The sequence below is a fragment of the Capra hircus genome, chromosome 3 (genome assembly GCF_001704415.2).
Source record: "Capra hircus breed San Clemente chromosome 3, ASM170441v1, whole genome shotgun sequence".
In the NCBI taxonomy this organism is placed as follows: domain Eukaryota; kingdom Metazoa; phylum Chordata; class Mammalia; order Artiodactyla; family Bovidae; genus Capra; species Capra hircus.
The window spans coordinates 5,313,706-5,341,559 of record NC_030810.1 but is presented as its reverse complement, the minus strand read 5'-3'; the positions used below and the strand labels follow the sequence as shown (position 1 = coordinate 5,341,559).

Here is a 27,854-nt window from a genome sequence, read left to right as displayed (position 1 = left end):
TAAATGGAGTTCTGCCATTAGACTGCAGGCTAATGGACACCCTCTCATGTCTTCTGTGGGTACTTGTTCCCCCTGCGCTTTGGGTCCCAGGACTGCCCACAAGCAAACAGCGGCACTTTGAGTAACAGCTGTGTGGACCGCTAGGCCTTTCCAGGGCTGGGCGGTTGAAAGTTGTACCTTACACGTGATGGAGGCTTTAAGGGCCCTCTGAAAAACATCAGTTCACTGTTAAAGTGTCAAGGATTAGTCCTAACTAATTTGTCGTAAATGTGTATAGAAAAATGGAAACACCAATTTGGAGCAAGATTTAAAGCAAACCATTGGACCTGCACAAAATTTCAGACTCTCTCGGTTTTGTATTGTAACTGTTATGTCTTCTTCGACACAGCTTTGGTTTTCTGCATTCTCTTTTAAAGGAGGATTTGTCTTTCATTCAGCATCAGAGAAAATCAGTGTTTCTCAAAATAGGTGTGTTGAGAAATTCCCAGCCTCGGTGTACAGCGCAAGCCCTCCAGGGTATTGTGGTTCATTGTTGTATAAGAGTCTTGGTTGGCAAACCATGCTGTGGCTTTTGCCTTCCATGATTTCTTACCAGAGGAAAGGTGGTGAGGACTTTAAGTCTTCCCACCAACAAATTCAGACTCCTTCAACAAATGGAATCCCTTAACGGATTTCAGTTATTTCCTTTCTCCTCTCCAGCTTACATCTGATTTTCTCAAAATAGATTTCGGTGCTGCAGTCATTCCTGGCATGTGTCCCTGCCTCTTAAACACGCTGCCTTTCTTCCTTTCTGAAACGCTAAATGCTTTTAAAGAGAAATGATGCTCACCCCATCGTTCCATGGTGTGAATGACATTGTTGGCCAAAGGAGGCTAGTAAAAAGGAGACGGAATTTGGGGTCCACCAGCCTGTGCCCTGCTGCCGGGGGCTGCGAGGTGTTGGGTAGGTAACTGACTGCACTTCCCATGAGGCTCATCCGGCCCGGCCTGCCTCCGTCACAGAGGTGTGATGGCAGGTACTGCGGAAACTCATAAACACAACACAAATGTCAGCTGTTGTTACTAATCAAAGTAAAACTGGGCTTTCTCATAACAGAGACATTAGTTCATTCCAGGAAGCAGATAAGATTACCCTATGTGTCTCATGGCCTACTGACCTTCCTTCCAAGAGATACGTGAATTTTCCCTTTCAGGATGGTGTGCTAACTCTATGGGAAGAGAGAAAAGTGCCCAAGGAAAAAAGAATTTTTCTATAGTGAATAAAAAGCTGCTGTCTTCATTTTAAACTATTTCTTTTGTTCAAAAAGCACTTCTTGAGTATCTGTTCCATGCCAGGGATTGTGCATTGTGTGGATCCCAAGTTCCCGACCTCCAGAACTTCCATGCAGGGCAGTCACCCCTTAAGGAAAGTCACCAAATTTCCATATCCCCTTCTAAGCGACCGTCATGCCACGTCTCTCCATTTATTTATTCAAGTCAGCAAGTATATATGAAGTTTCTAATGTGTGCTGGTCACTGTCCTGCACCCCGGGGGAAGAGAAATATGAGATGTTATCCCTGCCCTCCGGAATCTCCGTCTCTGGGTAGATGAATCAGTGCAGCGGCCCATAGTCGGGGCAGGTAAGGGGGTGTGAAGGCCCAAGGCCATGTGCTTGGCTCCACCCCAGGAGGTGGGACAAGGCTTCCAGGGGATACCCGTGTGGGTGGGAAGAAAGGGTGGGAACTTGCCAGCAAGTAGGACGAGGAAAGAGTCCTGACAATTTGAAGCCGTGTGGGCTATGTAAGATTTGGGGTTTGAACGTCATCTTGAGATTTGTGCTCTTTGGAGCTTCACCGCCACTGACTGTCCTAAGGAAAATGTTGTGTTTGTTAACAAATAGAAAACACACCAATGCCATATAAACCTTATCACATCCCCAGGAGATGTTATGTCGTGGGCCTCAGCCTAGGATTGAGTCCACAATGTCCAGTTGCCTTCTCTTTAAGAGTCTTGCTGTTGGGTGAATGGGAGGCTTCGGGGCACAAACAAAATCCTTTTTCCATGGTCACACCCTCAGTTCGTTACAAGCGGGTAATCAACCTACACCGCGTGCATTGCCATGCAGGGAGCCTGGTAGATTTTCATCCTCCTTGGATCACAAGGAGGGACGCGAGCAGTGCAAGTTCAGTGCCTGAAGCAGGGCACCCAGGGCCAGTGCTCGGGACAGCCCAGAGTGATAGGGCAGGGAGGTGGGGAGGAGGGGGATTCAGGATGGGGGGGACACATATATACCTGTGGTCGACTCATGTTGATGTGCGACAGAAACTGTCACAGCATTGGAATTATCCTCCAATTTAAATAAATTAATTTAAAAAAAACACAAGTAGGGACTCGGAAGTGGGACTACGACGTCCGCCGGAGCACAGCACCACTTATGGGGAGGAAAGCCGCTCGTGGCCACAGGGCTCAGGGCTGTGGCGCCCTCTGCCAAGTCCTGGACAGTGTCATCAACTGGTGTCCGGCCAGAGTGACGTCTACCCGGCTGTTCGTAGTACTGGCTCATAGGAAGCATTCCAGCCCGGCAAACTTAGTTCAAAGCAAATCATTGCTGCTTTCAAGTGATGGATTTTTTTTTTTTAGCTGAAAAATGGGTATGAGTTATTTTCGAGCTACTTGACAAAGAACTTACCACAGTACTTAACCTCATCTTTCAACTGTCAGCTCATTAGAATTCTGCCACTTTGGTTTGGAACTCTGGATGAACTGCCATTTCTTTGTAGCTGTTTTGATTGCTTGTTTCACTTTCTATCTCCACGTTATTGAATCAGATCGATGTCGTGTGCCTCCCCTTGTATAACTTTTACATTCACCTAGGCCTGACCTGATACACACTTATTCTGAAATCTTTGTGCATAACTTACTAATATCTTAGACTAAAAGTCTGGAGTTGAAGTGACTCGGTAAACAGATATAAACATTTATAAGATTCTTGTTACACATTTCCAAATTCATTTCTAAAGAGGTTTTATATAAAATAAACTTCCGTGTATAAAGTGAGTGCTCATTTCACTTTCACACATTTTTAGAATCTGTGCTAATCTCATGAGCAGTGAAAGCATTTGGTGTTTCGCTTGTTTGGATTCCTTCAGTTCATGCTGACGTTGAGCATCACATATGTCTTTAGGTCGCCTGTGTTTCTTACGTTGTAGTCTTTAGATGCATCCTTCGCCCGTTGCTGCACTAGGGACTTGTCTTTTGCTTATTAACACGTAAGAACTCCTTGTATATTAAGGGTATTAACACTTTGTAATATATTTTGCAGCTACTATTTGCTTTTTTGATTTCATGGTCTTATTTGCATACAGAGGTTCTCCTTCTTTGGTATATCATAAAATCATTAGACTTGTACATCTACAGTTTCTATTTTAGGTATTTAGAAATCCTTTAATAATCCTGAAATAAGACCATAAATCATATATATTTATTTCAGAGTTTTATAATTTTACTGTTGGTCCCTTTCCTTTTTTTTTTTTTATATTTAACGTCTAGTCTACCTCTAATTTGTTTGGGTCTATTATATGTAATAGGAAATCTAGTTAAACTTTTTATTCAAATACATAACTAATTGTTCTTTCTCTGTTATTTCCTTTTCCTGTTGACTCTGTTTGTCTCCTTTTTTGTGCAACTAACTCATTTAATCAAATTGGTTATGTTTCGGGGCTAAAAAATTTATTCCGTTGACCTACTTTCTCCACATTGTGTGGGTTTCCTCTGCTGTCTTAGGTTCACGGCTCGATTTATACCTGGTAATAGAACCTATAACATAGTTTCTTATTACTCTGATTTTATAGTTTTTCTTGGTTATTGCCACCCATTTATTTTTTTTTTCCAATAAACTTCAGCAAAACTTGAAACCTCTTCCCCCTAAAAATAATCTCATTGTGACTCTAATTGTCATGCTGTTCATCTATGAATTAGTAGTAGAGGAACTGACATCGTAGCTATATTGAGTTTCTTATTCTAACACAGTTCTTTCCCATTTATTCAAACTTATTATATACCCCTCTGTATGTTATTTATTCTATGACTGTTAGGATAGATCAGACTACTGTTAATCCATTCTATTACTTTATAATTTTTGGTGAAATGTGAAGGTTATATTTTAGGGGGCGTGTCTATTGTATCATCTAATTGGTAAGAAATAAGAAAGCTCTGAATGTTTGTATTTTTTTTTATCCGGCCATCTTAACTCTTTCTTAGCTGAAATAATTATCCAGATGTTTCTCTGGCATTGCTAGTGTGCGGCCATGGTGCGTTCCGTGCTCCAAGTCTCATGATGCCTAACCATGTTGACGCTGACTTTTAGACTGTCTCAACAAGCGTGACGATTTGGGTACTGTGTTGCTCCACCCCTTGTACCATGCCCTCACCATCATTACTGAATCAGTGCCTGCCCAGCCCTGATTAGTGCTCTGGAGTTCCAGGGGGTGAAACAAGACCCTCCCTCCAAGGGCTGTACCCTCCAGTGGAGGCTGGAGGAGTCCGACGATAAACACACAAATGAGACCACTGAAGCTGGTGGGTCTAAAAGGGGCAATGGGATAGAAAATTACTCGGGGGAAGGCTGAAGTGAAGTGAAGTGAAGTGAAGTCGCTCAGTCGTGTCCGACTCTTCGGACTGGAGCCCACCAGGCTCCTCTGTCCATGGGATTTTCCAGGCAATAGTCCTGGAGTGGCTTGCCATTTCCTTCTCCAGGGGATCTTCCCAACCCAGGGATCGAACCCAGGTCTCCCACATTGTAGACAGACGCTTTACCGTCTGAGCCACCAGGGAAGGCTGAGTCTTATGCTATTCCTAGTATTGGGGAGTGGTTTGCCAGTGTTGGAATGCTGACTACATCTCAGACATTAAAATGCTGGAAATCTGATGATATTAACGTCACGTTTTGCCAGGGGGTTGGGGAGGAGGAGGGAAAACGCATTGTCATGCCTTCATACTGCGGACCCAGCCTGGGTCTCAGTTTGGAACTTGCAAGTTAGCCAGAGCAGAAGGCCTGCAGTGAAGATGGGGAGGCTCCCGGCTCTTCTGTGAGAGGAAATTACAGCTGCCATCAGGGCTTCCCAGGTAGCTCTGTGATAAAGGGTCTGCCTGCCAAGCAGGAGACACAGGTTCTATTCCTGGGGTCAGGAACATGTACTGGAGAAGGAAATGGCAACCCACTTCAGGTATTCTTGCCTGGGAAGTCCCACGGACAGAGGAGCCTGGCAGGCTACAGTTGCAGAAGTCAGACACAACTGAGTGACTAAGCAACAACGATTACTATCACGAGAAAGATTTAAGAGGTCGGTTCTTGTATTTTCGAAATGAAGCAAACTAAAGATGAGATGAAAACCCTGAGGAGAAAGAGCTCTGAGGAGAAATTAAGGGGGGAAATTGCGAAAATAAAAATTTCAGTAGATGGATTACAAACTATGAAGAACATAGCTAAAGGTACTGCTGGCAATCAAAGATGTAACAGAAGAGAGGATGCTGGAGACGACCAAGAAAATGCCAGTGTCTTCCCATTTGAAGAGTCAGGTCTCAAACTGGATAGGAGAGTAAACATGGACAAGTTCCCCAAAGCATCCAAGTGAAGGAGCGACCGAGGTTAACCTATCAAGGAAGAAAACTCTTACCGACCTTGGCCTTCCCAAGAACACCACCTTGTATTTGTTACATGGACAAATCATTTTGAGTTTAGAAGCTTATGTAGAGTCAAGCTATTATCAATGAAGTGTGAAGGCAGAAAGAAAACATTTTTGGATAACACACCTGGATATAGAACATTTCCCTCTCAATGGGTTTTTGAAAAAATTACTGCAGCATCTACTCCAGCAAGAAGACGTTTGTTGATTCAGACCTGATTCAAGTCCGCCCTCCCCATCACATCTTTCCCTTCCTCCAAGACGGGTTTCTCAGGATGCCCAGGGCAGCATCTGCCTTCTCCATCCTTCTTGTTTGCTTGTTTTCAGGTTTAGCTGTGCTGGATCTCTGATGCTTTGTGCAGGCTTTCTCTAGCTGCAGCAAGCGAGGGCTGCTCTGCCTTGCAGCGCACAGGCTATTCGTGGCTGCAGCCTCTCTCGTGGTGAAGCACAGGCTCCAGTCATGCGGGCTTCAGTAGTTGCAGCTTATGGGCTTGGGAGTTGCGCCTGGTGGGCTCTAGAGCTCTGGCTCAGTAACTGTGGCTCACCAGCTTAGTTGCTCCGCAACACGTGGGATTTTCCTGGACCAGGGCTCGAACCCATGTCCCTGGCATTGGCACATGGATTCCTATCCACCGCACCACCAGGAAGTCCTACGTTGCCATTCTAAGGGAACCCATCAGAAGTCACATTTAGAGAATCTACCCAACTGTCATTTCAGGGATGCTTCCAGAGAGGGTGGAAGAACTGCCACCTCCCTGGTGGCTCAGACGGTAAAGCGTCTGCCTCCAGTGTGGGAGCCCAGGTTCGATCCGTGGGTCAGGGAGATCCTCTGGAGAAAGAAATGGCAACCCAGTACTCTTGCCTGGAAAATACCATAGACGGAGGAGACTGGTAGGCTACAGTCCATGGGGTTGCAACGAATCAGACATGACTGAGTGACTAAACTTTCTAAAAAAAAACTTTTCCAGAGAAGGTGGGCAAATGTCCAGAAATACTTTCTGACATGAGTTTTGGGCCAGGTTGGTAGAACTGTATCCACGTGTGACAGAATAGAGCTCAGCTCTGACAGTTATTTTGATGTTTCAGTAGAAAGCAGGAAACATAAGGGCCCACAGTGGGGGCTTTGGAGTCACAGACACTAAACCGAATCCCGCCTCCCCCATCCTAGGACCTTGTGCAGGTGTCTCTAAACCCCCAGCTTCCACGTCTCGAAAACGGGAACAGTGCCTACCTCCATCCCTGTCAGGATAACACAAGCCGTGCCTTTCCAAAGCCTGGCTCTTCAGCACTGTGTCAGGAATCCATCATGATAGTCCTGCTCATCACCAGTGAAGAAAAGGAAGAGTGTTGAGAACTCAGGTCTTTGAATTAATTTTGCAGGTGCCATGAAGTGTTTATTTAGCCGTTGGGTAGACTTAGTGGCTTAGACTTACTAAACCCATGCCCCCCACCCCCCAGCTCCCCCGACGATGGCAGCAAGAGGCGTCCCCGTTAAGACGTCCCTGGATCTCCACGGGCACCCCGCTCTGGTTCCGTGTGTCCATCCTCTCTTTATTCCTGTGTTCTCCCCAGCTCCCAGTTGCAACATGCGATCTTGAGATGTCAGCTCTCTTGTGGTCCCCAAAGTGCGTCTTTTGTTGGGTATTTGTGGGTGTGTTTTCATCCTCACCAGACTGACACTGGGACCTCTGTAAAAGGGGGGAAACCTTTCCCCCCCACTTCTCCTCCACCTCCCCCCAACACAGGCCCCCAGTGGTTTCGAGATAGGAAAGCCATCCCCAAGGGTCGAGCTGATTTTTTTTTCTAGCTGGGGGGCGGAGGGGCAAGGATCTCAACGTGTTTTGCGGACTGAACCGCCGTTGACATCGAAAGTCTCAACCATGCTGTTTTGCTCCACACTTCAGTAATCAGGACATCCAGCAAACCCATAAAAAACCAAACTAATAGCATGAATATTCAGTGACCTAGAATACTAATTATTGTCATGAATATTAATGTGATCGGACTTGCTTTTTCCTCTCCTCTTTCTCTCCCGTCCTCTTTCTCCCTCTCTCCCTCTCCTCTCTTTTTTTTTTTTTTCCACTTAGCCGGCTCTAAAGATGGGTCATAATGAGAGCATTTAAGAGGGAGCGCGCTCTCCGCCGTGACAGGGACTGGGGTAATAAGGAGAGCTTGATTAACGCGGAGCACTTGGGGGAGAGATGAGAGACTTCACGTGGGCCTGATCGGGGGAGGCAATGAGACACCGGCGGCTCTGTTGCTGCTCCCGGAGATTAATGAGGCCTAAGAGTGCATTAGGAACAGTGACAAAGGTTTGATCTAATGGGCTCAGTCATTTTTCCTTTGAGTGACAGACGCACAGAAGTAATTGGCTGTGCAGAATGGCAGCTCATTGGCGGTACTTAAGGATACATTATCCCCGTTGTGTGGCCCGCAGAGGCTGTTTATCAAAACTGCTCACACTGCAGACGCCGAGTCGCTAAGCTGCTGCTACGGTGGTAATAGCTATTTAAAAAAAAAAAAAATCACGCGACATCAAAACTGGATCCGTGGTTGTCTCGTAGAAACAAAAGTTTTTCTTTGTTTAGTTTCAGATGGTCTAGAAGACATGGTAATAACTCCAGAGCCTGTTCTGTGAGCCGGATGAGCGATCCCCTCCCGGTGGGTCGCATCTCAGGCTTGTTAGGGCTTCAGAGCCTGGCTTCTCACCCCGTGCCTGCCTTGGCCACCCGATTATTGCCCACCCCTTGGGTTCTGTTTACAGCGTGAACTCGCCAGTGCATCAATTGGACACCTCGCCTAAACTCCTGTAACTTGGCGGAACACTTGCAGACGCTTGCCTTCTTGGTTGAGAATTAATTTGCTTGAGAATACTCCCCCAAATCAGCATCACATGGTGAGGTCTGCTTCCATAAACCAGATTTCAGCGGGCTAGGTTTTGATGGCTAAGTAGTAATTCATTATTTTTAGGTTAAACATGTCTCATGGGGCTTCTCTGAGACTAGCATTTGAGAAAGTTGGTGACATCTGAAGTGAAATGACTCAAGCTATTATTTGATTCGGCCTCTTCTGCTCTTAGGAGAAATGCCTTCTTACTGTTGGTTTTCTCTGTTGACATGTTTTTCCCACTGAGGTTTAGGCAAATCCGTGCTATATTGTTTTTGGCATTAAACTGTAAACTCTTTGAGATGTAGACCACTATTTCTCTTCCTTTGTTATCCTCTCCTAATGTCGTGACCTGGCAATTATTTTTGCATGAAGTAAATATGCTTGAATATCACCTGTCATGTGAGATGCAAGTGATAAATATTGAGGGTAACTATGTTGGCTTTCTGATAACGGTTCCTCCATTGCAGTATTCTATGGTTGAGACCTTTGGGGTACAGTTCCCATAGAAATCAAAGCCACAACTTCCAGTTTAAGGAAAACATCTTCAGTCGTTTAAACTCCAAATGGAGTGTTCCCTTCTGTAACAATTGACAGAAGCAAGTTAATCCTTGATGGTTTTCATTATAAACATACGAGGGATGTTGGCAATACTAAGTTGTACATCTCTATGGGAACAGATATTCCAATAAGTAAATAAAAGTTGCTGTAGAGACTTTCTCCCCTCTCAAAAATGTGTGTGTTCAGTGGAGAGTAGGATTTCAGCTGTTGATATGATGCTTTCATGATGAGCAAAATAGTCAGCGTGGAGGAGCTATAGGAAAAGGGCTGGGGAGGCAGAGCTCCAAGACAGACGTCAGTATGTGACCCACAGTCTTCAGGAAGGCTGGCCGGGGCCTCGGCCGGGACCAGGGCCCCAGGTTACAGCCTTTCTGTGCGAGTCAAGTCCATGGTTGGCCCCCTTGCCACGTAAACATTCCTGTGTTGGCAGGAGAGAACCAGGTCATCCTGATGTCCCACCAGCTCCGAACCTTGTGGCCCAGCATCTCAAGTAACCACGCCTGCAGAGACCTTGCCTCTCTCTGGAATGTTCCTAGTGAGGAGTCACCCCCCCAAATGTCCTGACTAACAAACAAGTACCCCCTTCACAGCCTCACCGTTGCAAACACGGAGTTGCCCAGTGCCCTCACTCCTTACAGACAGGGCCTCTATTCAGTCCTGAGAGATGATTCTGTGAGACCTGGGAAGGAGAGGAGGAAGTCCAGGTGGACAGGCCTGGGCGTGGGGCCGTTGTGTGGGCATCACGGCCGCCTCCTCGAAAGGGCTCAGGAGATGCAGTGAGAGCCAGAGACGCCTGCCCCCAAAGCAGTGCGCCGCTCAGTTATGGGGGATTTTGTACAAAAATGCCTACTGCATATGTCAGGTGGAGGAGAAGGAGTATGTTGAAGAAGGGAGTGAGCAATTGAACTAAGTTCTTGAGGGCACAGAGCCAAATAAGGAGCTACAAGACAAGATATGAGCATCTTGGACTTTGTATTTTATAAAACTGTATTTTATTGAACTGAGTTACTGGAAAAGACCCTGATGCTGGGAAAGATTGAAGGCAGGAGGAGAAAGGCAGAGGATGAGATGGTTGGATGGCATCACCGACTCAATGGACATGAGTTTGAGCAAGCTCTGGGAGTTGGTGATGGACAGGGAGGCCTGGCTGCAGTCCACGGGGGTCACAAAGAGTCGGACATGACTGAGTAACTGGACTGACTGCATGAGTGTTAAATTCATGTTTTATTACTTAAAATCCTTAGTGTTAACCTCCTTTTGTGCAGTGTTGTCATACCTCATTATAACTACCGCATATAAACTTGTTCATATAACCTGTACCACGAAATGGCTTGTGGCTAAGTAAGCAGCGTGTAAATAAGCACAGGTGGTGGTTGCTGTCGTCCGTCAGCATCTTCAGAATGCATAGCAGCCAAGTGTTCATCACTCTCATATAAACGGGCAGGATGAGAACTGCAGGTGTCATTGGCAAGAATGAGTGCCACACCACACAGCTGGAAGACGCAGGCTTTGTCTTTGGAGTAAATATTTAAACCCATTTCCAGTTATTAGAACTTACCTTCTGATGGGCTTAAGGGTTTCATCCTGAATTGTAGCAGACATCAAATTCTATCCGTCCCCGAGGTGGTGCGGCATCCCAGCGACGGGATGGAAGCTGGGGTGGGCCTTGGATGCTCCAGCTCCCCTCTCCTCACTGTGAGGTCCTCTCTGTCATCCTTTGCTTGCGTCAGCCCCGAGCATGTGATTTCTCCTCTCTCTGTCTCTCGCTTTATCTACTCTACTTCTGATGACTTCGGCATTACCTCTGGTGGGGAGATGAAGAGTGGGAAGTGCGTCGTCAAGTTTTCCCAAGACTAAGCACTGTGCTGGTCCGAGTGCAGGAGCGGGGGTTCAAGAAGCATCAGCCAGTGAAAGAGTGCTTGGGCTCGCGGGAGGTGTTGACTAGGACGTCGAAACACAGATACAAGGCAAAGGGTCTGGGCAACTTACACACACCAGGATGCCACCACAAGGGAAAGAGGAGTAGATATCCAGACTTGTTAGATTTTAAAGTCAAACACAAGATTAGCAGTATCACCATTTTTGCTGGAAAAAAAAATTAAACTGTAGGGAAAAGGAAAACTCACCATTGGCAAAATTAATAACAACCAGTATCTTCAGAAGCTTGGCAGTTGACAAAGTGCTTTGTGTAATTTGGTCCTTGTATTAACCTCAGGGGGCTGTTATGATTATCTCATCATTATGACCATCATCACTGTTACTGTTGTGTCCGTTTTACAAGTTATGACCTGACTTGTTTGCTCAGGTTCCATCTTCTTTTAGCCCACTGGTCCATTAAGAAAATTAATTCATAGCATATATCATGAGTCAGAAAGATGTTGATGCTGTTTGACCCAATCAATAATAACTCTTCTAAGATATCAGCCTAAGGAAACGTCTAAAAGTAGAAGATGTCCTTTGCAACATTGTTTATGATAATGAGAAATTTCAAACAGTCAAAGCAATACAGAGGTAAGAAAATGGCAGGGTGAGTCATCTCCATTAAATCAGTAAGATGTTCTAGACCTAAAATTATCATGAAGGTTTCAGAACAATAAGGAGAAATGGATGGGAAGTTATATTAAAGAAGTGTAATAGAATATTACATCTTTTCTGTGGTCATAACTAAGAAAAATATGTACATGTCCAATAAAGAGTTGATCTATTAGATGCATTTTGGTAGACTTCTAATTTACATTCTCTGTGTATCTGTATAACCTTGCAAAACAAGTTTAAGCAATTTCTACAACAAAGCATACTCCCATTTTTTTTCCCCCTTGGCATCATCTTTAGAACAGGGAGAAATCAGAATAAAATGAGCTGTTTCCACATTTTAGGAAATAACCACGGACTGTCTTAATTCCAGGATTTTCAATTCTGGGCATGGCCACAATGTTTTATTTAGTAGTAATTAGATTTGACATTACCCCGAGTCTGGACTCTGTACATCCTTTTTCCTCCAGTCAGCATACTGCAGAAAATATATACCCAAAAAATGAACACAATGCATAGCGTTCTGAGAAACACACGATTCCTGTCTCAGTGGTCAATGTGTTGAATTGTGCTCTTTTACAAAGCAACTGTCACACAGTGCTGAGTCCTGAACGCCTGCATCTTTAAGAAAAGCTACTGAAGGTGTCCTTGGGAAAAAAAAAAAAATCCTCTTAGCCTGAAATCCTGGTTGCCAAAAGGAGGGCAGATTTCCAATGCAAATAGTGAGGCGAGTGGGCCCTCCTCACAGGCACTTAAATCATTTGTATCTCACTTTTTATGGTAGTGTTGTGAATTATATTATTTTTGGGTTTGTAATTAGAGGACGGAACAGATGGCGAAGGCCTAGTTTGAAGTGATGTAGCCGTTAGGAAGGCCTCCGCTGTCCAGTCCTGATTCCAGCCAACCTGGTTTTTCCTCCAGTGCTCGGAGCGGGCCGGGGCATAGCCGTAGGTTTGCATGGTAACATTGAACTCTTGAGTTTTTTTAATAAGATTTGAAGCCACACAGGAATGAGAAAAAGGCCTCCAACAGCAGTCTGTATTTCAAAGACCTCCAACGGAAAGAGTGAGTGCCTATTAATCTTTTTCCCGTAATTATGAATTTTTTTTTTTTTTAATTACAAAGTCCTACAATGGAAATAAAGGTCTGTTTCATACTCACACACTCATAGAATCCTCTTTGGGTTTTTCTCCTCCACTCTCGGACTGCATGAAACTTCATTATCACCATCACCAAGAGTTTCTGCCCTTTTCCAGGCTGATTCACCAGTAAGTCAAATCCCAAGTATTGTTTTCCCAGTTGAAGCATTGGTAGGAAGGATCAAATCTTGTTATTGAAGATAAACCAAAATCAGGACATGCAGTGAGCAGAATTCTGTATTAAAGAAAAAAGATTGTTGATGAATCTCTATTTGAATGCTATGAAAAGCTTTATTTCAGGGTTTTTTTTTTTAAAATCAGGACAGGCTATTTTAATGTAATAAGCCTATAGCTTAAAAGAGGAATTCTGTCTTTGATGTCATTTGGCGAATGAAAACATTCTTGTTCAATAGAAAACCAGCATCTTTTTCATGCTTGTGTGAGATCAGGCAACATACTGATATTCATTCAGCTATAAATGCCATATTCACTTTGAAATGCAAATTGTTTAAAGAAAAATAGCATATGGTGGAGGTAAGTACCTTTCAAATCAACTCTCACACTTTAGGGATGTAAGTAAAGCTAAAATTATTCTTGGGGAAGAATTTGGTGCTTTTGACACATGGAAGCTTGCACTAATCAGCCGGCCCAGTGGGCACACACATCTCCATATCAAGGGGCTGGCGTGAGGCTCCATGGATTAGCATTGTAATGCAGCCACCCCTGCCCATCAAGGCCAGCAACCAGATGATCCAGAGAAGGGGTCTTTGAGGGAACAGGCTTCTGAGTTCAGAATGGACCAGGAAGTCGACCATGTCTGTCGTGATAATGCAGACCCTGGGGGGAAGTACTGAGACGATACCAAAGTGGTCCTTCTGTGCCTTCCTTCCTCTGGATGCCAGCATCCCATACTCTGTAGGGCTGGACCACTCTGGGACTTTACGCTGGCGAAACTGTCTCCTTGCTCCTGGATAACTTTATCTCATGCTTCCTGATCTGACCTTTGCGTTCACAAACCATTCAAATGAGTTTTTTCTTTTCTTTTTTTCTAAGAGGTTTTTTTTTGGGGGGGGGTGCTAAATTATATTGATTTAATATACAGTGAAGCTGCTCAGTCGTGTCCGACACTTTGCAACCCCATGGACTGTAGCCTATCAGGCTCCCTCCATCCATGGAATTTTCCAGGCAAGAGTACTGGAGTGGGTTGCCATTTCCTTCTCTAGAATATACACTCAGAAAGTGAAAAATCCTAAGTTCTAGCTAAGTGTATGGGGCTTCCCTTGTGGCTCAGCAGTGAAGAATCAGTCCAGCTGCAGTGCAGGAGACATAGAGACGTGGGTTCCATCCCTGGGTCGGGAAGATCCCCTGGAGAAGGAACTGGCAAACGCACTCCAGTATTCTTGCCTGGGAAACCCAATGGACACAGGAGCCTGGTGGGCTACCGTCCTCGGGGGTCGCAAAGAGTCGGACACAACTGAGCGACTAAGCTACAACAACGTGGGTGACCAGCGTGGAGGTCAGGTCGCAGCCGGTGGCCGGGCAGCCCAGCAAGCCCCCGGGTCCCATCCCACCACGGCCCGCGTCGCCCCCTGCTCGTGCAGGGCGAGCCCGTCTCATTTCCTGCTCCGCCGTTGGCTTCGCCCTGTGGTGCGGCTGTGTGGGACCAGGACCGGTGGTGCCCCGGCCTTGGTCTTCTGTGGGTCCACGCCCTGTCTGATGTCTGTCCTGAGGAGGCCCACGTCAGACTCCACTCCCTCTTACTGCCAGGGATCTCCCACGAGGTGCCCGTGGTGGGTGAATGGACACTTCAGCCATTTCTGGCGTGGGACCATTCTGAACAATTCTGCCAGGTGCCTTCTTACACATGTTGTTCCGGTCGATTGTTGGTGCATGCCTGTATCACCTTTTCATCCTTTTAAATTTGTTTAAAATGTTTACCTGAAGTACAGTATTATTATGGGAGTGACAGGTATAGTGAGTCACAATTTTAAAGGTTATACTCCATTTAGAGTTATAAAATAGTGGCTGTATTCCCCATGTTGTTCCGGCTTATTTTATACGTAATAGTCTGTGCCCGTACTCCTCATCGCCCCGCCCCCCACTCCCCGCTGGTAACAGCTCCTTATCGCCTACGTGTCTGCTTCTTTGTTATACTCACTTTGTCGTGGTTTTTAGGAGCCACCAGTGCATGATATCATCCCGTATTTGTCTTTCTCTGTCTGGCTTATTCTACTCAGCCTAACAAGAGTCGGACACGACTGAGCGACTAAACTGAACTGAACTGAATGCCCTCCAAGTCCAGCCATGTTGCTGCAAATATCAGAATTTCATCCTTTCATATGCCTATCACTTCAGTCGTGTCTGACTCTTTGTGACCCCACATGGACTGTAGCCTGCCAGGCTCCTCTGTCCATGGAGTTTTCCAAGCAAGAATCCTGGAGTGGGTTGCCATTTCCTCCTCCAGGGAATCTTCCACACCCAGGGATTGAACCTGTATCTCTTGCATCTCCTGCCTTGGCAGGCAGGTTCTTTACCACTGGCGCCTCCCAGGAGGATTTGCCCTGGGGTTCAGCTCCTGAGGGGGCCCCCAAGGAACCAAACTGGAGTCTCTGGAGTGAAGAAACTCTCAGGTGGCACTAGCGGTAAAGAACCTACCTCCTTTGCAAGAGATGCAGGTTTGATCCCCAGGTCAGGAACATCCCCTGGAAAAGGGAATGGCAACCCACTCCAGTATTCTTGCCTGGAGAATTCCATGGACAGAGGAGCCTGGCAGACTACAACCGATGGGGTCACAAAGGGTCAGACCTCAGTGACTGAGGATGCAGAAATAAGAAGATCCTCACCAGCTGACGAACCCTCAGCGTGGGCTTGTCTAAGGATTCCACACAGCTGTTTTGGGTTTCATATGGATTCTGCAATCAGACACCAGGACCACGCAGCCTTGACGGGAGTTTCTTCACTCCGGAGACCCCAGTTTGGTTCCTTGGGGGCCCCTCAGGAGCTGGACCCCTAAGCAGATCCACCAGCAGCATAATGTGCTGAAAATTTCATTCGACAAGCAGCTGGAAGTTGAAAAACCAGGTGTACATTAGTGTCATCACATAGCTTTTCATTAGCGTGTACATTTGTAATGAATCCACCCCTTCGCTTTCCAATGGTAGGTGTTTGACCTTCAGACAAAGAGCTTATCATCCTAAGATTGGCCCTAATTGGATGTTTCCATCTGAACGTTTCCTGTGTCCCTGATCTGGAGTTGAGGTTGACCTCGGTGTCTGAGTGTGCCTGGACACTTACTCTTGGAGTCTGGCACCAAGTAGTCAGGGATAGACACACTTAGATCATCCCGTCCACCTTCTGATGGAAGCAAATGTGTCAGGAGGGTTTGGGGCTGGTTGTCCTCGGGGCCACACCCCAGACAGAACGAACAAAGGAAAGGGCACCTAATCGATTCATCAGCCCAAAGATGGATCGACGGTGAACTTATTCTTGGCTTTTCAGGTGTTTTGGCCCTGTGTGCCTAAAGTGAAAGTGAAGTCGCTCAGTCGTGTCCGACTCTTTGCGACCCCGTGGACTGTAGCCCATCAGGCTCCTCCGTCCATGGGAGTCTCCAGGCGAGGATACTGGAGTGGGCTGCCATTTCCTTCTCCAGTGTGTGCCTAAAGGTTGTATGAAATGAGATTTTGTGGACAAATCCCACACTTGATGGGCTTCCCTGGTGTCTCACACGGTAACGAATCCACCTGCAATGCAGGAGACCTGCTTTCCATCCCTGGGTCAGGAAGATCCCCTGGAGAAGGAAATGGCAACCCACTCCAGCATTCTTGCCTGGAGAATTCTGTGGACACAGGAGCTTGGCGGGCTACAGTCCATGGGGTCACGAAGAGTTGGACATGACTGAGTGCACACATGCCCACACTTGACAAGGACTTGTCAGAGGTACAGATGGGCACTGAAGGGAGGATGGAAGCATCGCCTTGGCATTCTCACCAAACAGCAGGCATCCCTGTGGGTAGCATGGGCTTGAGGAGGGGGTCCTGGCTCAGAGTTGGGGTTGCAGCCCACATGCATCTTATTATCACTGTGCTTCTCCTCCTGTTCTCTTTCTTTTCCTTTCATCCACCAAAAAAATGTTAGCATTTCTTTTCGTGGCCACATGCCCAGCATGTGGGAATCTTGGTTCCCCAACCAGGGAATCCAGCCTGCAACCCCCCTGGCACTGGAAGCTTGGAGTCATCACCACTGGACCCCCAGGGAAGTCCCAAAACTGTTAGCGTTTTTCTGAGTTCTGCTGTTGAAAGCAGAAAGGGCCTCAGCGCCTCAGGAGGGGATGTGACCCCCTCTTAAGTGGTGGGTACATGGAACCGGCGTCCCCACAGGGAAGGGAAAGGCTGAGGACCACACCCTTCTGGTCAGAAGGGTCTCTTTACAGAGGGACAGGCGCGGGCGGAGGGAAGCCGGGAGGTTGTGCAGGTGGCAGGGCTGGCACCAGGACCACCCTGGACCCGAAGGGAAAAGAGGTGAGCCCCAGCGAGCCTCCAGCACAGGGAGCCTCCAGCACAGGGATCCCAGTGAGAGGAGCCCTGGAACTCTGGAGGGAGGCCAGACATGCGCACCCCCACTTCACACTCTGGTATTCCCACCTGGTCCAGCCAAACAGGGAGCCAGAGGTACCTGAGCTGATGGATGCCACCCGGTGGGTATCCTCGAGAGGGCAGAAGGTGGTGGGAGACTCAGGTGTCAGCCCAGGGGAGACCCTGCCGAGCCGCCCAAGGGGAGCACCCACTCAGCTCCAGGACGTGCTCGTCCTGCTGTTACACTGCCCCATTGTGCAGGGATCTGGCCAAAGTGCACCCAAGGAACGCTCCCTAATGGCAGGTGGAGAAGACCCCGAGGAGCATGTGCAGTGGCCCTTCGCAACGCCTCGCTGAGCCTGGGTGCCCCCGTCCTTATGAGATGCTGCACACCTGGCTGAGGATGGGGCTGGAGCAGGCGCCAGTGCTGGTTTTGACACTGTCATTCAGGACGTGAGACTTTCCACATTCCTGGGGCTCGAGCAAGTCCTAGAATCAGAACATCTGAGCCGGGAGGGAGACGGGGAGCTGGCTGGCTGCAGATCCCCAAAGCCCAGCCGAGGGGCCAGGGCGGGTGCACTTGTCAGGAGCATCTCTGATCTCGGTGTCCTTGCTGCTGAAGAGCTTCCACTGTAGTTTTTATTTCTCCTGTGATATTCGAGATGCACCCAGCTTCCACAGTGGCATAGAGTTGGCATTGTTTTTTAAGGTAGAAATATAGTTTTAAGAGCAGGATCTTGCCACTTCGTGCGATGACAGTGAGGGCCTTGTTTGTGGCTGGGCCCTGGTTTCCGCCTCTTCACTGCTCATCAGGACTGCCAAAGTCCTTCTGAGAAATGTGTGTTCCCTCGAGCTCTACCCGCCAGACCATTGGAATCAAAATTTGAATTTTTTTTGCAGCTGCTATTTTTTAAAAAGCTCCATGGGTAATTCTGGTAATTGGCCATATTTGGGAACTACTAGTATGCTCTATGTATTTAAAATCATGCGCTATGAAAATCTTCTATGGAAACAATTTAGAACTTAATTGGTTCTAAACTTAAAAAAAAAAGGGAGGAATGTTTAAAAATCAAAAGAAACTGTTTAATACCTTCAAAGATCTCCTTACAGATGCAATGAACTCGCTAGCAGCAAGGTGTGATTGGCTGAGCTTTAGAGAAAGGCGCTTAATTATATTTTTGAGTTTGAAATCCTGGTGACCAGATAATAATTCACTCTGACGTTGAGCAACTGATTCAAATCATTAAGTATACAATGGAACCGTTTTTCCACCTCACTACATGCTGTTAAGTTGCCAAGATTATTTTCCCTCTGTGTAGTCTCTTTTCAAGGCGAAGAGTAAACTTATCTGGTTTAAGAGCCTGACTCTGCCACCCGTGTCTCATCTAGGAACTTTGATTTGCGTTGATCCTAAAGTATAGCTGTCCCACGAGAATAACTCTCTGGCACCAGACAGTGGAATCCGACTGGCGCTAGTTTTCGCTTGCACCAATACGTTGACGCAGGAGGACTCCTCCAGGACCCGCCTTGTCTCGCTGGCCTGCTAGGAATATCGTTGTTGTTAGTCGCTCAGCCGTGTCCAGCTCCTTGCGACCCCTTGGACTGTAGCCCGCCAGGCTCCTCTGCCTGTGGCATTCTCCAGGCAAGAATACTGGACTGGATTCCTTCTCTCGGGGATCTTCCAGGCATCGATCCAAGGCTAATTCGTTGGCAGGTGGTTTCTTGACCCTTGCGCCACCAGGGAGGCCCCACTGGGAGTAGTGGGTTTTTTTTCCCCCAAAAGTGGGTCTCCTGTCTTCACCGCTGCTCCGCCTAGAGGTGGTGGTGCACGTCTTTGCCTTGGCTTGCGGTGGTTGCAGCCTCCTGAAGCCTTGGGTTCCTTTGTTGAGCACCATAAGGCTTGCTTCGCCGTCTTCCTCTGGAACGTTCTTGTTTCACGTGCTGCCTCTCCTTTTCGTGAATCTGGACGCCAGGCGCGCGGCGTCAGGTCCACGGTGCGCAGGCGCGAGCCCCCTAGACTAACTCGTGCCGGCTTCGGGTGTGCAGTGCGCACTGGTGTTCACCTGACTTGTTTATTCCTAGGGAATGTCACTAGTGCGCCTGGGTCTCAGATGGCGAGCGGCGTCAGCCTGGGCTCCTTCACCAGCCGAGCGGACGGCATGCAGCAGCGGTCCTACTCTGTCTCCAGTGCCGACCAGTGGAGCGAGGCTACGGTCATTGCAAACTCAGCCATCAGCAGTGGTAAGAGAGAGGCAAGGCCCCGCGGACCCGGGCCGCCTTGCGGTCCTCGGTTGTCAACCAGAGGCTGGAGGCAACGCTCTGCTGTGAGCGCGGCCGCCCTGCCGACGGCGTCACGCCTTGCGTCCTCGATCGGCCGCCTCACCCACGTCACCTCGTGTCCCGCTCCGGTGCAGAGACACAGCGGAGGTTCGCCCCATTTGACAGATTGGGAAACTGAGGCTTTGGGAGAGGTTGTGCCCCTGCTCATGCAGCCCGCCACGACATGGCCTTCATGTTGGTGGTCAGGCTTCACTTTTTTGGCATCCAATCAAAGCACAATTCTTCCTCCTTGTTCGTTGTCCCAGGTTCCTGGTATATCCTCTTAAGTTTGGGAGAGTCTTCCCTCTTGCTTTTTTTTTTTTTTTTTCTCCAAGTGTGGACATCTTCTTGGGAAACAAATGTGCTCCCAGGAAACCATCTTGACATATGCGTGAGCGCATAAATTATGCAGCATCGAGCCCCACTTACTGCAACATGCTTTGCCTGTGGCACTTTTGTCTATGACCTGTTCACCGGTATTTAAAGGAATTCCCACTGTACTGTGCCATCTATCAGACAGGATTTTAGAGTAATTTTAGCATAATTTGTTCTAATTAAAAGATCCAGCATCAGGTCTTCCCTGTAGACGCAGCAGCTGCTGCCGCAGGACGTGTACTTTGGGTAAACATCATCCTTGTCTCCAGCCACCCCACGTTCCTCCGTCAGCGGCCGCCAAGCAGAGGCCTTAAGGAGAGGCATCTCCAGGCCCAGGAGGAGAAGCCGGGTCTGGGAAGGCAGCGCTGAAGGGTGCTATGACCTCGCCGGCCTGGGGCGTACACACAGCCTCACCCAGAGCCCAGCACCCTGCTCCCCTCTCCTTCCTCAGACAAAACGACATGCTTTGGTGGAGGGCAAACCTCTGCCTCCAGCCTCTTCGGGGGCTGGGCGTTTCACCTCTTGCCTGCTATCATGACAGCACCTCCAGAAGTTCAGTGACGGGGCTGAAGTCGTCACACATTAGCCACCTGCAGTTTATTCCCTTGTAATGTGACACCTGTGCGTTCACAGTCATCGGGGCCGCAGAAGGCCCGGTGTCTCAGCAGATGGGGCTGTGTTTCCAGCAGACCCCTCCCCGCTCCCCCCGCCGACGGGACGGCCTTGGCAGGTGACCTCCGTGTTCTTATCTTCAAATGGGTGTGCTCTTCCCGCCCTTGTGTGGTCCATAGGTGTGCAGGGGACCGTCCGCCTGTGGCTTCTGCCCCTGAGTAGGTGCTCTTGTTGCCCCTGGCACTTTATTTTTTGGAGGGGCAAGTAGTCCACATACTTGTTGTTTTAATCGCTAAGTTGTAGGCAAGAATGCTGGAGTGGGTTGCCCTTTCCTTCTCCATCACATGCTTAATTGCATTGGCCAGGTCTCTGCAGTGTATCCATTTTTTCAGTTGGCATTAGTCTTTGTCCTAGCGGGTTTATGCCGTCGCCCTCTTTCTGAGAAGGCACACTCGTGTTTGAGGGTAGGAGGAGCTGAGCTGGGCCTCCTCGGCCTGGTGCACACACCACCCTGGCCCTGCCTTGCCCAGCAGCTGCCCCCGGCCAGAGCTCTCCTCGTCTGATGAGAACTGTTGAGCCCCTAGCGCAGCCTGATTGGGGCAGCAGCCTTTGGGCTTGGTTCTTTATGTGCCATGTAATAATAAACAAGAACAAGTTTCACCCCAAGTGTTGGCCTCCCACACGCTCAGAATATTTTTTGAGGAAAAACACTGGAAGCAGCACATGCATCTAAAATCCATTCTTTACAAATACTCCGTTTGCACAGAGACTCGCTAGGGGGCTTCCCTGGAGCTCCAGTGCTTAAGACTCTGCCTTTCCACTGCAGGAGGCACGGGTTTGATCTCTGGTCAGGGAACTAAGATCCCACATACTGTAAAGTGCAGCCCCCGTCCCCCACCCCCCCCAAAAAAAACACCTTACTGGCTAACTCTCCCTATACCCAGTAGCTCTTTGCCTCTGGTCGCGGGTGTGAGCCAAAGCGCCCCCACACCTTGTCTCATCAGACTCCCCGATTTCCAGACACTTGGTTTGGATGGGAGCCTCTCCCCACGGAAGGTGATTGCCTCGGTCTGTACAGTTCAGTGCAGTGCAGTTCAGTCGCTCAGTCGTGTCCAACTCTTCAAGAACCCATGGACCACAGCACTCCAGGCCTCCCTGACCATCACCAACTCCCGGAGTCGACTCAAACTCATCTCCATTGAGTTGGTGATGCCATCCAGCCATCTCGTCGGCTATACAGACATCTTTATAAAGTACCTGTACAACTGAGGTCACCACCAGATGAATGCTGTTTTTAAATGTACCAAGTGATTTCTCACACACTAACGCCCGGGTGCCCATTGTTCTGTCCTGTAGCGTGTTTGTGAAAGACTAGTTAGGCCTCCTGCTGCCCCAGAGCGCGAAGCCTGGACACAGGAGATGAGAAAGCAGTGTGAGCCTGCAGTGGTATGGGTGGAGAACGCCCAGGCTGAAACTGCGCAGTTGGTTTAAGGATGAGAGAGTTAATCACAGAAGACTTCCCAAAGAGAACCAAACTTGAGCGACGTTTCAGGAACCAGATGGATTCCTTGTGTGTGCAAAACTGCAGAAGGAGGTTCTTAACATGAAAGCTGTTTGGACCAAGACTCGGAGAGGAGGAAAGGGGCGCTTGGGACAGCTGAGGGGCCACACGGAACTGCAAACTTGAGCAGCATTTCAAGAACCAGGTGTTAGCTGGAATACAGCAAAATGAAGACAGGCAGGAAGAGCAGAGAAGAATGATCAGTCATGTCCGACTCCCTGCGACCCCATGAATCACAGCACACCAGGCCTCCCTGTACGTCACCAAATCGCGGAGCTTGCTCAAACTCATGTCCATTGAGTCAGTGATGCCATCTCATCCTCTGTCATCCCCTTCTCCTCCCACTTTCAATCTTTCCCAGCATCAGGGTCTTTGCAAATGAGTCAGTTCTTCTCATCAAGTGGCCAAAGTACTGGAATTTCACCTTCAGCATCAGTCCTTCCAGTGAATATTCAGGACTGATTTCCTTTAGGATGGATTGGTTGGATCTCCTTGCAGTCCAAGGGACTCTCAAGAGTCTTCTCCAACACTGCAGTTCAAAAGCTTCAATTCTTCAGCCCTCAGCTTTCTTTATAGTCCAACTCTCACATCCATACATGACTACTGAAAAAAACCACAGCTTTGACAAGACGGACCTCTGTAGGCAAAGTAACATCTCTGCTTTTTTTTTTTTTTTAAATTTTAATTTTTATTTTTTTTTTTTTTAATTTTAATTTTTACTTTATAATACTATATTGGTTTTGCCATACATTGACATGAATCCACCACGGGTGTACATGCATTCCCAAACATGAACCCCCCTCCCACCTCCCTCCCCATAACATCTCTCTGGGTCATCACTGTGCACCAGCCCCAAGCACGCTGTATCCTTCGTCGGACATAGACTGGCGATTCGATTCTTACATGATAGTATACCTGTTACAATGCCATTCTCCCAAATCATCCCACCCTCTCCCTCTCCCTCTGAGTCCAAAAGTCCGTTATACACATCTGTGTCTCCTTTGCTGTCCTGCGTACAGGGTCATCATTGCCATCTTTCTAAATTCCATATATATGTGTTAGTATACTGTATTGGTGTTTTTCTTTCTGGCTTACTTCACTCTGTATAATCGGCTCTCTGCTTTTTAATATGCTGTCTAGGTTGGTCATAACTTTTCTTCCAAGGAGCAAGCATCTTTTAATTTCACAGCTGCAGTCACCATCTGCAGTGATTTTGGAGCCCCCCAAAATAAAGTCTCTCACTGTTTCCATTGTTTCCCCATCTATTTGAGATGAGTGATCAGTTCAGTTCAGTTCAGTTCAGTCGCTCAGTTGTGTCCGACTCTTTGCGACCCCATGAATCGCAGCACGCCAGGCCTCCCTGTCCATCACCATCTCCTGGAGTTCACTCAGACTCACGTCCATCGAGTCGGTGGTGCCATCCAGCCATCTCATCCTCTGTCGTCCCCTTCTCCTCCTGCCCCCAATCCCTCCCAGCATCAGAGTCTTTTCCAATGAGTCAACTCTTTGCATGAGGTGGCCAAAGTACTGGAGTTTCAGCTTTAGTGTCATTCCTTCCAAAGAAATCCCAGGGCTGATCTGCTTCAGAATGGGCTGGTTAAAGGGGTCAAAATTGCAACATTAGGACTTCCCTGGTGGTCCAGTGGTTGAGAACCCGCCTGCCAGTACCCGGGACTCTGCTTTCATCCCTGGTCTGGAGAGAGCCCACACGCCGCGGAGCAGCTCAGCTGGTGAGCCACAGCTTCCGAGCCTGTGCTCTGGAGTCTGGGAGCCGCAGCAGCTGAAAGCCCGTGCCTGGCGTCTGTGCTCCATAACTAAGAGCCACTGCAGCGAGCCGCCCTCAACCAGCAACCAGAGAGTAGCGCCCTCACCGCAAGGAGACAAAGACCCAGCACAGCCAGATAAATAAATAATGTGTTAATTGCAGAGTTAATTAGCACCTCATTTAAAACTTAGAGCTGACATGTTAAGAAGCAAAGATCCAGAGAGACAACAGAATGTTTCACAGAAATAAGGTTCCTGCAGTTTCACAGGGATTTTCCTTCACATCTGTATTTCCTAAGGATGGATGGCTCTGTCACACCCAAGATATGAATGAAATGAGAAACGGTAGTCATGATAAAAAAAGAGCTAATGATACTGAGGCCCTCGTGTGGATCGTCACGTTTGCTCCCCATGGAGTGGGCACTGCTCCTAGCTCCATTTCCAGTGGGGGAGACTCTGGTACAGAGGGGCTCAATATCGCTTATGCAAAGTCACGTCCTGGTGAAGCTGCCATGTGAACCCAGGTGGCCTGATTCCAGGCCTCAGACTCTCTGCATCAGCACTTCTCAGATAGGCTGCCCAGACCCGTGACGGCAACATCGCCCGGGAACTGGTTAGAAATACGAATTCTTAAGTTCCATCCCAGTCCTATGCGTGGGTGCTAAGTCACTTCAGTTGTGTCCAATTCTTTGAGACCCTATGAACTGCAGCCCACCAAGCTCCTCTGCCCATCGGATTCTCCAGGCAAGGATACTGGAGTGGGGTTGCCATTTCCTCCTCCAGGGGATGTTCCCAGATCCACTGAATCTAAAACTCAGGGGTGGCGCCTGGCAGCTTCTGTGCTAACAGACTCCCCATGGAATGATGCTGTAGGCTGAAGTCTGAGAACCGTCACTTGAAATCCTTGCTTCTCAAAGTGTGGCCCACGGACTAAGTGGTATCTGTCAGCCCCTGGAAGTTGGCTAGAATCGCAGAGTCCCAGGCTCCAGCTAGACCTCCTGGATCGGAGCGCACGTTGTCAAGAACTCTAGGCGACTGGGACCCATTTGCATCCGGAATACATCCCGGCTTCCCTCTTGTTGGCACCATCCTGCCATACCCCAAGCAATTGTTAATAAAAACCAGGGCACAGGATCCGACGGCTCACTTCAAGAAAACACATTTATGTATGGATTTCAGGACCTCAACTTGGCATCTGCGTTCCCTGCCACACTTGGAAAATAACCACAAAAGAAACAGGGATTAAGGGCTCTCTGTCATGTTTTTTCTCTAAGTCGCAGTGAAATACAAACTCTACCTTTTCTTTTCACTTAATCATTTTATCTTTTTCCCCCATGTCTCTGGTTTCGATGTCAGTTCAGTTCAGTTGCCCAATCGTATCCAACTCTTCACGACCCCATGAACCACAGCACACCAGGCTTCCCTGTCCATCACCAACTCCCGGAGTTTACCCAAACCCATGTCCATTGAGTCGGTGATGCCATCCAACCATCTCATCCTCTGTCGTCCCCTTCTCCTCCTACCCTCAATCTTTCCCAGCATCAGGGTCTTTTCAAATGAGGCAGCTCTTCGCATCAGGTGGCCAAAGTATTGGAGTTTCAGCTTCAACATCAGTCCCTCCAATGAACACCCAGGACTGATCTCCTTTAGGATGGACTGGTTGGATTTCCTTACAGTCCAAGGGACTCTCAAGAGTCTTCTTCAACACCACAGTTAAAAAGCATCAATTCTTTGGTGCTCAGCTTTCTTTATAGTCCAACTCTCACATCCATACATGACCACTGGAAAAACCATAGCCATGACTAGACGGACCTTTGTTGGCAAAGTAATGTCTCTGCTTTTGAATATGCTATCTAGGTTGGTCATAACTTCCCTTCCAAGGAGTAAGCGTCTTTTAATTTCATGGCTGCAGTCACCATCTGCAGTGATTTTGCAGCCCCCAAAAATAAAGTCTGACAGTTTCCACTGTTTCCCCATCTATTTGTCATGAAGTGATGGGACCAGATGCCATGATCTTAGTTTTCTCAATGTTGAGCTTTAAACCAACTTTTTCACTCTCTTCTTTTGTTTTCATCAAGAGGCTTTTTAGTTCCTCTTCACTTTCTGCCATAAGGGTGGTGTCATCTGCATATCTGAGGTTATTGATATTTTTCCTGACAATCTTGTGCTTCTTCCAGCCCAGCGTTTCTCATGATGTATTCTACATATAAGTTAAATAAGCAGGGTGACAATATACAGCCTTGACGTACTCCTTTTCCTATTTGGAAGCAGTCTATTGTTCCATGTCCAGTTCTAACTGTTGCTTCCTGACCTGCATATAGGTTTCTCAAGAGGCAGGTCAGGTGGTCTGGTATTCCCATCTCTTTCAGAATTTTCCACAGTTTATTGTGATCCACACAGTCAAAGGCTTTGGTATGGTCAGTAAAGCAGAAATAGATGTTTTTCTGGAACTCGCCTGCTTTTTCGTTCAGTTTCGTTTCATTTAGTTTGGATGTCAGAGTCATGGAAAAGCTTCCCCAGTGGGAGCTGCAGGGACGGGGGCAGGGGGACGACAGCAGCTTTTGAATCTGAGTGCCCGAGTGTTGGTGAATATGCCTTCTTATTATCCCACGTTTTTATTGTACATAATAATTCGTAGCGTGGGGGTTCCATTTTCCTCTACCCCATCGTCCACTCTAAATTAAGACTTTGGCTCCAGAGAACTTTGTCAGGTCTTCCCCTCTGGATGCACAGGTACCCTGGGGGGTTCTGCTTTTCAAAGCTGTGAGCAAACTCCTAATTAGCTAGATGACGTTGTGGTGTGCAGAACCACAAAACAGGAGGTCCTGGTTAAATTAAGCAAGGGGCGGGGGGTGCGGGAGAAAGAAGCAACCATTCTGTGAGATGGAATGCCCCACTGCTTTATGAGTATTACTGTGGTAAGGTTTTACATTTAAGTACCTGAGGTTTAAAATTAAATGTCTAGTATAATTTGACGTTGCTAACGTGAGACCAACAGCTGCCCCGAGAGGAAATGCAGACAGCTTGGCTCAGGGTTTCAAATTGCTGTCTGCCGGCTCTCAGTCAGGGTGGAGGGTTGGGACCCACTCCCACTCAGCACCACATGCAGCTCCAAGTAATTTTTTAAATGCAGAAACATATTCATCTTGAGCTTCGGCGTTGAGAAAGGCTGCTCCGGTAGTACATGAAAAATTAATTTTTTTACATTTTTCCTCACTCTCCTAAGTGTTTGACAGAAGTAATTTTTGCAGCAAGAGAGAATAAAAAGTGGCGGCTGTAAATTCCTGTCCCAGAACCTGTTGTGCAGATTCTTTATGGACCCAGAATTGATCTACATGTCAGACCCTGTTGTGGTTTAAACTGTTTATCACCATAATGGCAGGAGTAAGCCTGTGAACACCAACTTATAATCCCGGGTGAAAGAAATTGGTGCTTGCAGTCAATGAAGGGGCAGCTCGGCTTTATTGATAGATTCAGAACAATTATCTCTGCAACAACTATTGGCTGAGGAGTCTCTGGAATCTCGTTGGAAGTCTGGGATTTTTTTTTTTTTTTTGATTAATCGTTTTCTCTATAGGTCATTTTCTCCAGAAGTGTTAGCCAAGAGTTAGCATGACTGTGGGTAGCCAGGGACCCTCGGGGGGTCATCTGTAGTATACTTGGTGGTCTTACCTTGCTCCAGGGCGAAATGTATTTAGAGGTGTGTCCCACCTGTGCTGACGGCCCGAGCCAACGCCGCGAGCCCCGTGCACTGTCTGCGAGTGTCCCTGCGTGTCTCGTCAGCAAGCCTGCAGGCCCGCCAGCCTCTCCTGCCAGTGCCTGCCTGTCGGCGTGGCCGCCAGAGTCCCTGTCCCTTCTGGCTGTCAGCTTG

The 27,854-nt window shown here is 47.8% G+C and overlaps 1 protein-coding gene across 9 annotated transcripts in view; it reads left to right on the top strand.

The window, feature by feature from the left end:
* AGAP1 (ArfGAP with GTPase domain, ankyrin repeat and PH domain 1) overlaps positions 1–27,854 on the top strand; it is a 571,803-nt gene that overhangs the window by 390,572 nt on the left and 153,377 nt on the right. For 6 of the 9 annotated variants that reach the window (XM_018040848.1, XM_018040840.1, XM_018040832.1 and 3 more), the window contains one exon: positions 19,435–19,593. The exons of the other annotated variants lie outside the window; for them this stretch is intronic. In XM_018040848.1, the coding sequence (XP_017896337.1) occupies positions 19,435–19,593 (159 nt within the window). The remainder of the gene's footprint in view (positions 1–19,434; positions 19,594–27,854) is intronic. 9 annotated transcript variants of the gene reach the window in all.